Source organism: Misgurnus anguillicaudatus, chromosome 16 (genome assembly GCF_027580225.2).
Source record: "Misgurnus anguillicaudatus chromosome 16, ASM2758022v2, whole genome shotgun sequence".
Taxonomy (NCBI): Eukaryota; Metazoa; Chordata; class Actinopteri; order Cypriniformes; family Cobitidae; genus Misgurnus; species Misgurnus anguillicaudatus.
In genome coordinates this window covers 25,998,297-26,012,667 of record NC_073352.2, presented here as the reverse complement: position 1 = coordinate 26,012,667, position 14,371 = coordinate 25,998,297, and the positions used below count along the sequence as shown (strand labels likewise).

General features: G+C 36.7%; 1 protein-coding gene across 1 annotated transcript; it reads right to left on the bottom strand.

Annotated features, from left to right (window-relative positions):
• Positions 1 to 1,943: 1,943 nt before the first annotated feature.
• anxa5a (annexin A5a) lies at positions 1,944 to 11,350 on the bottom strand. The gene is made up of 13 exons (XM_055177843.2): positions 11,160 to 11,350; positions 10,958 to 10,990; positions 9,518 to 9,602; positions 9,213 to 9,307; positions 8,233 to 8,346; positions 7,998 to 8,088; positions 7,160 to 7,239; positions 6,627 to 6,677; positions 3,981 to 4,074; positions 3,794 to 3,889; positions 3,643 to 3,701; positions 3,317 to 3,443; positions 1,944 to 3,237 (listed from the first exon to the last, which is right to left on the bottom strand). The coding sequence occupies exons 2-13, from the start codon at positions 10,958 to 10,960 to the stop codon at positions 3,182 to 3,184; spliced, it is 951 nt and encodes a 316-aa protein (XP_055033818.2). The 5' UTR covers positions 10,961 to 10,990; positions 11,160 to 11,350; the 3' UTR covers positions 1,944 to 3,181.
• Positions 11,351 to 14,371: the final 3,021 nt, after the last annotated feature.

The following is a 14,371-nucleotide window of genomic DNA, read 5'->3' as shown; positions in this document are numbered from 1 at the left end:
TATTTTCAAACCATTGTCGCTTCGGTTTAGGGTTAGATTTGGTGTTTGCGTTAGTATGTCACTTTAAGTATTGGTTTATACTATTTTTTCTGCTTTAAACAATTGTCACCTGGCGTTGGGGTTAGAGTTGGGCTTGGGTAGTGGTGTAGTGGTCCCTGAAGAAGTGGGTATACTTTTAATTCATGCCCCCATATATTTTAATTAGAAGTGGGCATACCCCATGCTATCAAATAAAGAAGTGGGTATACTCCGTATACCTGTGTATACCCTCCACTACACCACTGGGCTTGGGTAAGGATGTCATTTTATGTAAATCTAACCCTAAACCGAAGCAACAATGGTAAGAAAATAGGACAAAACAGTTGAGTAACCAATCCGTGAGAATGCCACGGAAAAATGCGGAGATCCGTTAGAATGCCACGGAAAAATGAGCAAAAAATTCTGTGACTATCCCACGGAAATTCGTGAGATCAGGTAACAACGCCCATTATTAAAGCTTGACATCAGTTCGATGTTGAGTATTGACGCCAGTCCGGCGTTGGGAATTGCCAGACCGACATTATTGACGTCGGACTGACGTTGTGAAACATTAGTTGAAAAGTCGGTTGCTCAACTAATTTTCCGGTGTCAAAACCCAACGTCGGATGATCATCTATGGGAATAAATATAGACTAAATAATATTAGTGAATAAAAATTAAAAGTGTATAACCCAAAATACGTGCACACACCCTGCAAATGTTCTTTGGAATGTCATTAGTTGAGCAAAACAGAAGGGGTAAAATGTAATGTGAATGTGCCACATTGCTGAAAGATTAAGTAACAAGTCACATGAAAATAAATATGCCGGTACGGTTTCTTAATAATACCCCTTGTTGCGTGACACGAATGACTTAGGTTGAAATTTCAGCTCTTTGCTTTGACAAAATCATTTAATTGGTTATGTAATACTAACAATTAAAAAGGTGCTCTTTTCATTTTCAGGCTAGGTGTGGTTCACACTTTTGTGTATGATGATGAAGTCACTTATTATTCTTATCAAATCCAACAGATTTCATCTCTTCATGAGATTAATTCAAACACTGCTCTCAAGTTACCCCTCCAGAGATGCTTAACCTCAAACTCCATGTGGACTGAGGTGGCCTGATTCCACACCCTAAGATTCTGTATTCTGATTGGCTGAAATAATGACCTTAATAAATTCCATTGTGCAAAAAACTTGGACACAAACAGTCAGGACAGTGAGCTACAGAGCAGGATTTGTGCTGAGACTGTAAGGATTTAGGAATAAGATTTAGACACACACACATTTCACATACCACACAAAATAAAACAATGTGATATTATAAGAGTCCCAAAATCTCTCTGGCTTTAAGCTTTATTTCTATAGCTGTGTAGGCCTATAAAAGAGTTTCCAGTCTTGCTTATAATATATCCTTGAATCCCACATTAAAGCTGAGTATTTGAGGAATGCTCTGTATAAAGCATTGTTCATGATGACGTTTGCATGGATTTCGTATTTGGGGAAGTACACTATTCACTTAAAACCACAGTTCCTAATCCATTAAATACAATCACTGGCAAATAATTCAAACAGAATATTTGGGTGTAATCAATACGTATAGCTCATAGACATATAGCTTTTCACTCTGGATGTTGTAATGAAAAGAATAAAATTATATGAGTAATTCTAGTGTAATAGATGTGACATTTGCAATCAAAACTTGAAATGTAAATTCTCAGAGAATACATTTATTACCAATATATTGAACCATCTGTTTATATTTTCTCTAAACCCCTGATTTAATAGTCAATACGTAATACTTACGTAATTATGAAAAATGCATTAAAAACTTTATCAGAGACTCTGCATTAGTGTTGTACCTAAAGACCACCTAAACTGAGACCCAATTCATGACCAAGACCAAGACAGGCCGAGACCGAGAAAAGACCAAGACTTTAAAGGGTCGAGATCAAGTCAAGACCAAGACCAGTGCAAGTCACTGCATTAAAACACTTATGATAAAATGTGGAATATGCATATGATTAGGCACTTCGTGTGTGTGTGTGTGTGTGTGTGTGTGTGTGTGTGTTTGTGTGTGTCATCAGAGAAGTTGATAAAATAATCAAAGGCATTGCAGATATGTGGGAATTTATCTTCGTCTATAAGCAAATAAAAGTGAACAAACACTAAAAAGCTGAAATCAACTTAACCATTTATTCTGAACTGTCTTTCCATGGCTTGCCATCCACTTAACACAATGCAGGTGTTTTAGTAATAAAATTAGAAAAATTGTCATTGGGAGAAACTTAAACAATGCTTAAACAATGCCAACAACATATGCCAAACCTAAATAAACTTCATAAAATTAATGATAAAAGATAAATTTGTGATGTGCCATCAGTTGTGGTCTTGACCAGTCTTAAAAAAATTCAGAGTCCTCTTTGTCTGAGACCGAGACGAGACTGGGTAAAAATGGGTCGATTCCAAGACGAGACAAAGACCTTTAAAAAGTGTTCTTGAGACCGGTCTCGGTCTGGAGACCTACTACACTACTTTGCATGGATATGTAAACCACCAAATGTTGACATCTGAGATATCAGTATGGTTAAAAACTTTACTTTTCATGTAAAGGTTGACTTGGCATTGATTTGTCCAAATATAGATTTAAAGGAAATAATCTTAAAGACTTGTATTCATGTGAAAAATATTAAATTCACAAAAGAAAAATGATGAGAACTTGTTTAAACAATGCTGCCATCTACTGGCATAAGTACAACATGAACTAAATAGGACTTCACAGACAAGAAAATCTAATATGGTCCAAAAAATTTCATTTTAAAAATCATCACATAGTATTTTTAAAAGAAAATGCATTATTCTGTTTATTAAACCATCAAAACCATGCCTAAATATCCTTCTGCAATCTAAAACACTGCAACTAGCTATTCAAAAACCACGAAAAAATATTAATAAATGCTGTATATTGCCAGTTTATGTTAGCTAATGGATTACCTACTGTTAACAAATACAACCTTATTGTAAAGTGTTAAAAAAGAAATAAATATTTAAAAACTAAATACTAAACCAATTTTTTTTAAATGTGTATATTTTGAAAACTAGACGAGGACACAATAATAAGCACGAAGAAAAATGCACTTCCACCAAAAAAGTAACCATATCTAATCATTAGCACCACACAAGTATAGCAGAGCTTTCTGGTAATCTCCATCAGTGTCTTCCTATAAATAAGGACAAAAAATATGTTTAAGATTTAACCATGTCTGTGAAAAAGCACGCATATATGTGTGTATAACTTGCCTGTATGGTGCAGTAAAGAGATTCTCCGTACATCTTCTTGTACATTGCTTTGATGTCCAGCATGTCCCTTTCACTTCTCGACACCATAATTCTTATGAGTGTCTCGTCGTCCGTGCCGGCACGCTGCGAGTAAACAAACCAATAATGCATGAAATCATTCTCGTATCTCATTATTACTCCGATCCAAAACACGTCACAAGTTATTTTTATTCTTCGAACTGAAGTGTCCCTATTTGATCATTCAAATGAGCAGCAAGTGATTCAGTGAATGATAGCGAGAAGGCAAAACTGATGAGATTCTCATGAAATTAAACCTTCATACCCTCATGGACTCTCGAAGGGATTCAGCAAAATATGCAGGGACACTTTTAGCACACTTCACTAAGAAAGAGAAAAAACATTCAGGTTTTTTTTTTTCATTTTAATGAGAAATGTCATTGAGTCTGCACTATTTGCATGGTTTTATTTCGTACCCACAGCCAGCAGCAATGCTTCGAGGTTCCCAGTGCACTCATCCTTCAAACTCTCTTCAATGTCACAGCCGGCAATCTTTTTGTAGGCATCGAACACTAAAACAGAGACCCTAAGTCGTAAGAATGACCTTTCATTTGTATTTTCAATCACGCGAGAAAGCTCGAACCTGTACTTGCACACCCACACCTTTTCTCAGGTGTTCTGCGCTCCTATTCCCAAGTATGTTGATTAACTTCTCCTCGTCCGTGCCCAATTTCTGTTCTCCGGCAGCGAACAGCTCCTGAAATACGATCGACAAACAAACACTTCTGAGGTTTGCAACTTAAACCTAAGGATCTTGTTACATTTTTTCCATGTTTACATCAACATATAGTGCATAAGTATGTGAAGATGATTAATCAAGATGCAAAACCCTCTAAGTGCGTCTGATATGTTTTCTTGTCAATTAGCATTTTTGATGGATTCTGCCAACAAATCGAAAGACGAATGTCCTATGGCTGTGATTAAGTGGATTTGAAGTGAAAGCATTTGATGAACGTACAATACGTGCCAAACATTATTCGGTTGATATTATTATTTCATTTTTGACTGATGTGCACTAGCAGCTGGTGTCTTCTTTTCGAGGGCGCACGATGCGAAGCTCATCACAACATCTATTTAGCCGTCATGTGTGTGGCTCATCATGTCAAAATATGTGTTCGGCGCGTCATGTGAAGCTTTTTCATCATGCATCTTGTCAAAATACATGCCTTCTGCACACGCATCTAAAGGGTTTACGATAAAGTGACGCTACCATTTGCCAGATATTCGTTTAATCTCATGTGTAATCAGAGTTTAGGGACAATAAGTAGGATTTACCCCATCTAGTGGTGAAGTTGTATTTTGCATTCAAACGAATAGTGCTCTCTAGCGCCTCGCTTTTCCAAATGCATGTTGCAACTACGGTAGCCGTCATGTAGTATATTGTAAACTCTTTTATCATTTCAACATGACGCAACAAATACATATTTTGAATTCGTGGCCCTCGAAAGAGAAGTCACCGACCGCCGGTTAGCGACTTTTGCATCTGGGTGATTCTCGTGAAATTAGGGGCTGTCCACACGGAGACGCATATCACTGTATACGTATAAATTTGTTATCGTATTGCCGTTTCGTCCACACGGATCCGGCGTTTTGAGAGAGTGAAACCGCTATTTTTTGAAACCGGGTCCTAAAGTGGATAAATCTGAAACCGACACCCTTGCGGTTTCGTCTGTACAGCCAATCCGTATATTTTGTGAAGCGAAAACGTCATCACATCACGTGTCGGAAGCGTCACACGTAACAGCAACAACAATAACGGCGGATTGTGTTTGTGCTACAGAAGCTACTAAAGCCTACTAGCTTTATTACAGCAAAATCTATTGCTTCTATGCAATTGTGTTGAGCAACAAGCGATAATGGACAACACCATACGTTGGTTATGCACATGCTCAAAGTCGTCTTCTTCGTGTATAGTGTATATCTGTGGCAGAATTATAGGGGCCCAAACTGGTCCGGCATATATACTACACCGCTTTCAGTCGGTTTCAGTGGTTTCGTGTTTACGGATTATTTTTTTAGAACAAGGGAAAAAAATTATCGGATAGGGAATGCACCGGCTTCGTGTGGACAAAGCCTTAGACTTATGAGGTGTCATGAAACATTTTGATAAAAAGTAAATGCTATCAAAATAAGAAGCATACAGTTACAATCATCTCTTCATGTGCTATTTTGCTAGCCTAGAAATCTAGACGCACCCTAGCGGCCGCAAAATATATTTGAAGCCAGGGTTTAGTCTAGGCACTCTCCATAGACTTAAGAGCTCCAAAAACCAAAATTGTGTCAGGCCACTCACATCGTGTATAGCGTATGCGGGGCGGGCTTAACATAATGACGAATGAGTTCCCTGGCACTTGAATGGCTGCTGCTGGCGAATAGCTGTCTTTTGAATCGGTGAATTCGTTGCTCTGATTGGTCGTAGCACTATCCTATTGCGTGCAGAGGCATTTTGAGGGACTTTTATCCCGCCCCTCGGATTGAGCCGTCTGTGTGACGAGTTGCCAGACCTTACATCTTGATGTAGGTCTGGCTAACCAGGCTACTATTTTGCACATGATTTCAAATGACATCATACAAACCAATTTTGTTGATTTTTCCACATTTAGGGAAAATTTTCATTACCGCAACGACTGGATTTGGGTTCTTTGACATGGAAATATTAATAATTAAAAATAAAAACGTAAGCTTCAATGCATGTTAAACTATAAACATTTACAGTAAAGAAACATGTGATATTTGGTGATCATTGGTAAATGTAGAGACAATAATAAGGAATATAAATGTGTCCAAGACCAATTTTCTCATCCTCCCAACAATTTTTAATCATTTTTTTAAGCCCTCAACGAACTAACATTTAAAAACAATTGTTGGACGGGACATAATTGACTGAGACACTCAGGTAAGCAGTTCTTATTTTTTCTCTTCAGAGATAAAAGTTGAAATTTTGTTTGTCATAGTACCTAGACAACTTTTTAGTTCTCATTACCGAAACATGAGTTTGTAAATGCATATATTTAATGTAATATCATGTTGTGGTAATGATAATTTTTGATAATGATAATCTAAAAAAATTAAGTAATTCTATAGGAAATACTTTTTAAATCCTCTACAAATAATGGTTATAGTATGTTCAGACCTTAATCTTATATGTGCAAAATATATATATTTTTTTATTCTGATGCTGGACACCTTCTAAATATGAAATTTGTGAGAATCACCCATCTGAGCTCCTCAGATGTCACTGTTTGTTACCTTTGCATCTTTCTCCACTTTGCTTTCATCTACTCCTTCCTCCCTGTTTGCCTGAGTCACAGAAGCACAAGATCAAAGCATCAGTTGTTATGCATTTTGTGAACTAAAACAGATAGCAGCCCTTTTCTTAGACAAGGTGTGTAATTTCCCCCCGCTGGTAAAGTCTAATATAGAATTACGCACACTTTACCCCCGAGTATCATTTAATCTTCTCCACAACATTAACTCAAGAGCTGCTTTAATTACTTAAGAATGACTTCACCTAGCTCATGTTATCACCTTGATCCATCGCTTTGCCTGCGATCTTCTCATTGTTACATTGTCACTTCTTCCATCTCTGGTCCACTCAATATTCAATCAATATTACATATTTCACAATATAGTTAATTTTGCTGATTTACTGACAGTCATGTATCTATATCTACCCTGTACGATAACCGCATGTGTGTCACTATATACACACACACACACACACACACACACACACACACACACACATATATATATAAATAATAAAGACTCGTTTTCTTTACCTGTAGAAGGATCACCAGCATCCTCTGGTAGTGTCCTGACGTATCACCCATGATGTCTTTTTCCAGCTTGGCTCCATGTTCTAGGTCAAGACACATGAGACAGTGTCTATATATTGTTTACACCTAAAGTGACAACTGCAGATTGGCGGTTTCAATCAACTCTAATTGGTAAGGATCAGTTTTAACAGCGATGCCTTGCAGAAACTTTATGATCATGGATAAAATGAGTCTTCTGTCCTCTCAGATATCTTGCTCAGATGGTTTTCAAGCATTGTCTCTCCTTACTGTTCTCCACATGGCCTGTTTGTTTGCAGTTGGACAATAAGGCAATGTAGGCTAGTGGAAATATGTGACGTTTGAGAAATCCAGGCTAAAGTTTCAATTTAATTAGGAGATCAGGAGCATCAAAGTCTGAATCTTTAACATGACCTTACTCAGTCAAGATTAATGTTATATTGTTAAAATAATAATTATTTAAATTATGTAGGATGATTTTATATAAAAAAGTAAATCACAAAAATGACTTTAGATAGGTTTGTCACAGGCAGGGTTACATTATGTGTGTAGTTGTTCACTATGAATCTGTCTATTTATCCATGTTTTCCCCCCAAGTTAATTTAAAAGTACACTGTATTGTATCATCACTTAGCAATCTTCTCATCCTAGCAAGTCTAAAAATTATTAGGACCCTGCTCGGACCCTGTTGCACTCTACCAAACCTTACTGTTAATTATTTGGATTGTCCGAAGCGTGAACACCTGGACATTTTTCAACTTTACATTGGTGAGACATTTGAATGGTGTGGATACAAGAAGACTGTAAACACAGTGAATATTACCTTTCTTGTAAGTCTTGTTGATATCTTTAATCTCATCACATGTCCTGGAGGCCAGGATCTCAATCAAAACTTGGTCCTCAGTACCTGCTCCCTGTATAAAAAGGATGGCAGAGAATCTGTGATGATGAAATTGGGAAAAAAACACTCTTTTTCTTTGTTTTAATACATAGATAGTTTTATGACTTCCATAAAGCAGACTTTTAGACTTTATGACTTTTTTTATAATTGACTTTACCTTGATGGCCTTATGGAGTTCATTCACATCATATATTGTGGGTGGAGACATGAGGGCCACAAGGAGATCCTCTAACTTCCCTCCGAGCTCCGAACGCAAGTCTTTCACTAAATCCTGAATGAAGGGCAAGACAAAACAGAGAGAAGACCATGAGCCCAGAAACATTCATTAGAATGAAGATGAAGCTCATTATCATTGCTTTGGTTGCACATGTCAGTACTAAATTATATTAACAACAACACTATGTGCCAAAAAGCGGTATAGGCAAGTGAATAATCTTGATGAACTGCTATTGATGTGCAGCAGTATTTTTCACAGATTTAATGGAACAATAAATGATTGTGGCCTCCACCTGACAGTTTAGCCTATGAAGATTCTCTCCTATTTGTTATAACTCACAAAAATGAACATCCGCAGAATGGATTTTATGGAGTATTTAATGTGTTATTTTTAAATTTGTGGCCCTAAAATACCAGTCTGAAAGGTGCTTTTATATTTTATATATATATACAGTACTGTGCAAAAGTCATGCCACAATTAGATTTATTGTTTTTGCAAGGTTATAGTGATCATATATTATTGTTTCTCAGTCTCTTTAATAGAATACAACCAGAAAATACAGGAAATGTGTATGTAGTATTAAAAACTGTATAAAATGTAAACTGATGTGTCAAGTTTTTAGGGTCAACTCCCCTTCCACTATATCAGGAAACTGGTTTTATTTAAAAGCTAAATACAATTAAATCCTTATTTCTCATTTTAAAGAAATTATTTTTTTTTAAAAACACTCAAGATGTGTTTAGTGCCAAGATATGTCACACTAAACACAGATGATGCCTAAAGAAGACATTTAGTCCTGAACATTTAATTTTTAATTATTTCCTGTATTTTCTATTTGTATCTTAATAAGATAGATTGGATAATAATGTGGACTGTCTGGTCAGTACTGAATATATATATTTAGAGTAACACATTTTTACCTTGCCAAAAGCTTTTTTATAGGCTGCTTTTATTTCCTGTCTCTGGTCATTAGATCGAGACGTCAGTAACATGAGGATGGTATCTTCATCAGTGCCTGAAAACACACAGCATTCACACCAGCTTACACTCATATGACAATGCTGAGATATTGTAGAAAATATTCTTCAATACAGTGATCGGTATCATTTTCTAATAACAAGTTACTATATCTCCTCAATGCATGAACATGAAGTATTGTTCTGCAGTAATATCTAAATAAGTATAACATACAAAGTAATTTATACACCTCAGTTACTTGTCTTACCGATCCCTTTCATGGCCTTGCGCAAAAGTTCTGCATCTTGCTTTGCATTGAAATGCACAAAGGGTTTCACACTGCCTCTGGTCGCCTGCAGAATATATAATAGCAAATTTAAAGACACTGCAGAAGGATTTATGTGATATTTAAGAGACTGACAGATTTTTCTTTACAATGGACAAGCAAATGCATTATGCAGGAGTAACATTAATATTATAAGACAGGGGCTGAACGTCATTATTGCATCACACCCTTTACTGGTTGTTGTTCAGTATGTTCTTACATCAGAAAATCAGCAACACAATTCAGTGCTATTTTTGTTTTTGCTGTGCTATTTGTGATTGCATGGGTTTTCGTTATTGTTTACAGCACTTTTCTGTATACTGTCCCTCAAAGTAAAGTGAAATAATTATATAAGAATTCAGGGCAAAAGAAAACTATGACATTTGAATGAGTAAGTTTAATGCAGGTGAGATTCACTAGAAATATTACGCAATGTCTCCCATTTTCAATAAACCTAATGTCATTTTACAAAGTAATTGTCATTATTGAGACATTAAAATTGCTAAATAAATCACAGTCTAACAGAGAAATTATACAAGGCAATAATACAGCAAATTGTTTGTCAAAATGTGCTGTCTGTGTCTGCCACGGGTGGCATATTACATTTGAAGGCTGGTACCAACTAAATCCAAAATTCTTTCAATGTTATCTTTTTGGCCACACTTTAAAACCACTGTAAACATCATATATCCAAAAACCATACAGAGTTTTATTCTTTCATCCTTTTATCTGTTTTTTTTTTTTTTAAACAACACAGATATGTGCCTGACCGAGTGTCTTATCCCTGTAGACATATTAAATGATACGGGTGTTTGATCAGTTCTGGCAAGTCTGATAATGCCAAACCAGTGGACTGTTATGTGCGTTTCTTCAGTCTGATCTGATACAAGTCTGTAATCCAATCATCCAACACCTCAACCTCCATGACAGCGGTCACCATGCCAACACAGATCTGATATCAACCTCTCGATTTTATTTATATGGACAGCACGCTCCGAGAATGATAAACTTGGATCAATATTATCGCAATTATAGTGCTACTTTGTTTACTTAGTGTTCGATGGCGACACAAACAACGTTTAAACACTAAAGTTTAAGTCAGTAGTTACCACAAGACTCACAGATGACAATTACTCGCTAAACAACAGCTTGTAATTTGCTCTTTAATAAATTAAGTGCGTTATGTAAAAAAAATATTTTTACAGTCGTTTGTTTTCGTGCGCACTATCACCCATAAAAGACGAACGCGCATAAAGTTTTTTATCAGTAAAACTCTCACAACACGCATGCTGTCAATCTCTATTAAGTTTAAACCCGTTAAAGGCCTATATTAGTTTTTTTAATGCCTCGTAAAAAGAAATGCAAATGCGACACAACTCTTACCATGTGTGCTCGGGTACAGACAGCTCTGAAGTTCTGCAAAAGTATAAAGTAGAGAAAGTCAGTGCATTATCGGACATCAAATGGAGCAAATATTTGCAGCGTGTTACGTGAATTGAAATTTTCATAACGTTAGTGTCTCATTATTATTATTTTTCTCAGGTACTAATTAATAAAACAGTTTTCCTCTATACAGAGAACGTACCTTGCAATATGCCCTGTCACCTGTAGGTCAGCCGCTTCTGGCGCGTGGACAACTACTTGGGCGCGTCCCAAAGAAAGATGTTTTAGCTGGGCGTAGGCCACGCCCCTCAAAACACCTGTCGAGTATATGCGTGACGTAGCGTAGATCCTTCACACAGGCCACGGATGGTTTTGAAACTGTAAACTCCGAGAAAGGAAAAAACGTAAACGAAGACACCAAAACATCCAACCAAAAATATACTAATACGTAAATAGCCTAACTGTTCAAATGCCCAGACATTATTTTAATTTAGGAGAGTTTGATTATTGAAGTTGAATGAAGTTGACCATTATGACTAGCCCTGGTCTCCCAGGCCAGCCCTACTGAAAAATCCAGCTACGAACAACATAAGCTGATAGCGGGTTTTATTGGTTTAATGTAACAGTAGCTGGTTTAAGCTGGTCCTCCCAGCCTGGCAAAGCTTAAAAGGTGACCAAAACACAGCTAGACCAGCTTAAAAAGTGACCAAAACACAGCTAGACCAGCTTAAAAAGTCACCAAAACCCAGCTAGACCAGCTTAAAAAGTCACCAAAACACAGCTAAAACCAAGCTGGCAGACCAGCTTAAACCAGCTCACCAGCTTATGTTGGTCTTAGCTGGATGTTCAGTATGGAGTTAATTTAATAAATCTACTTGGATTAAAGCTGCTATTAATGTCTGTAGATGAGAAGTAATTTTTATTGTGACAACTAGCCATGGCCTCCCAGTAGCAATTAAATAATTGGATTAAAGCTGCCACTTTAAAAAATGCTGGGTTGTTTTTAACCCAGGGCTGGGTCACTATTGGATAAAACACATTACTGGGTTAAAATGACCCAAATAATGGGTTGTTTCAACCCAACTGCTGGGTTATTGTTAATCAACCATGTTGAAACAACCCAGCATTTGTTTGTAATTGGGAAGTAATTTTTAGTGTGACAACTAGCCCTGGTCTGCCAGTACCAATAAGTATATCTAGATTAAAGCGGCTACTAATGTTTAATTGAGAAGTCATTTTTATTTGATTTTCAGGCTTTCAAACCAGCCAACAAAGATTTATTTGTGAAAATGTTTTTGTGTCGTAAATAGATCACAAATATTTTGCCAATTCTGATTTGGATTAAGTTCAAATGACATAGTCAGCATTACACATAGTCAGTGGTTTGGTTTGAATATTACTCATTATGCCCACCGTAGGATGTCAGAGAAGCTATAAGCAAAGCTCTGAGCAATAGTTCTCTGTGTTTAGTGACTGATGGTGCAATATCTTGGATTTATTGTCTGAGCCTTCCTTAAAGAAGTATGCATTTGTCAGTGGCTTTTAAATGAAATGGAAGTAAATTTCCTGTTGGTCTGTAAAATGTACACTTTACCTCACAGCAGGACAATAAATGTGTTTTGCCAAGCGAATAAAACCGTTTTTAATTGTTAATGCATGGTGACTGAAGTGCACTTTGGTTTTCTTATACCATGAACATAAAGCCACTAGATTTACAGTGTCACACAGTGTGCACAGTGCACATGTACATTTTCCTCATTAAATAAAATCGCCTGCTGTTTGCTTGGCTAAATTACTCAAGAATTAAGATTTCTCACTTGCACCACACACATAAACACATATGTGTCTTCCCTTGTGAACAGGGGAATAAAAGCAAATTAGTTGACTTAAGTTGGATCCTGGATGAAGATGTTTTTAATAGCCTAATGATTAGATCATTAAAATATCAAAGTGGTTTCGTGCTGATAAAAGCATGCACACATATATGCAAATACAAGTTTAGACAGCAGCACACACAGGTACACACCTCGAAGCAGTCGCTTTGAATAAAAGCATCTGCCAAATGCTTAAATGTCAACGGGCTTCCGTTATGCATAAATGATGAAAAAGTAGTATAAAATCCATTATGATTTATAATTGTTTACATTTATTTTGGAATATTCATCAATTCCCCTGTCTGCAACAATAATAACAAATTATTATTTAGTGGGCACTTACTTTCACCAATTTAGTCAACCCTTGAAAGAACATAAAAGATTGCTGAAAGCTGTATCATACAAAGAAAACCATTGTTTAAACCTCACATTTATGCTTTATCAATGCTGACTGGTACTAATGGTGACAGCTCCCTATTGTAAATAAACAATTTCAAAGCATTCAGGGTTGTATTAAGAAAAAAATGTTTAATTTGAGACTCAGTATGCAATGTATTGATTTGACTCCAATTTTAGTTTCAGCCTTATTCATGCCAAACTGCAGAAAAAATACTTTCATCCAGAAACGTATTAACAGAGATATTGACTGACTAACAGAATTGCTTTTTTTAACTGTGTGACTATTGTGAGTGTGTTTGGTTGGGTTTCTACACAGATAATTGGTTAAAATAACTGTGAAGAAACCTTGAAAAAATAACAAACAAAATAACACTCATGTAACAAGGTTAATAAAGCATCTGCTAGATTAACAAATGTGCATCTAAGTTAATGCAAATCTTGCATTTCTTTTGCAGTGCTGTAGTTCTGAATTAAAAGTCCCCATTGCAGTTCTGAATAAAGTGCACGCTGCCATCATTCTGCTCTCTTAGCACTGGATTTTCAGTTAGTCATTGTATTGTCCAGTTGCTTCAAATGTCAATCTTACAAAATGTCTTTGCTATTGTTGATACTGTATCTCATGCCGTATGTCTCAAATGACATATCTTCTGCAAGAACCCATATGAGACTGAAAGCTACTTCCCACAGAGTTTCTAAGCTGTTTCAGGAGCATCCACAGAAGAAGTCCCATCAGCACCAGCAGGAGAGTGAAGAGCCCCACATATACAGTTAAATTCCAACCCCATCCCAATGTAAGAGGCAAAGAGGTGGATGCCACCAGGAACCTCCTTGGTGAGGGCATCAGTTGCACTACAACGACAAATAAAACTACAGCAGTCCTCTGATGAAGTCTTTGATGATGCAATTTGATATGTAACATAGTCCACTTGTATAAGATTTATCCATGACAGGTGTCAATAACTTTAATCCTTACATCAAATCCTGGCCTTCCAGTCCAAATTGAAGCATTTTGTGTCTCTTTGGGGCTGTGGAATATGATGCTTGTCCTCTCTTCTGCTGCGTCCCCACCTACTGTTGCTGAGAAACGTCCACACCCCTTCATCCAGGCAGCTGTGTTTGTGTGTCTGCGCGAGGGGGCGGG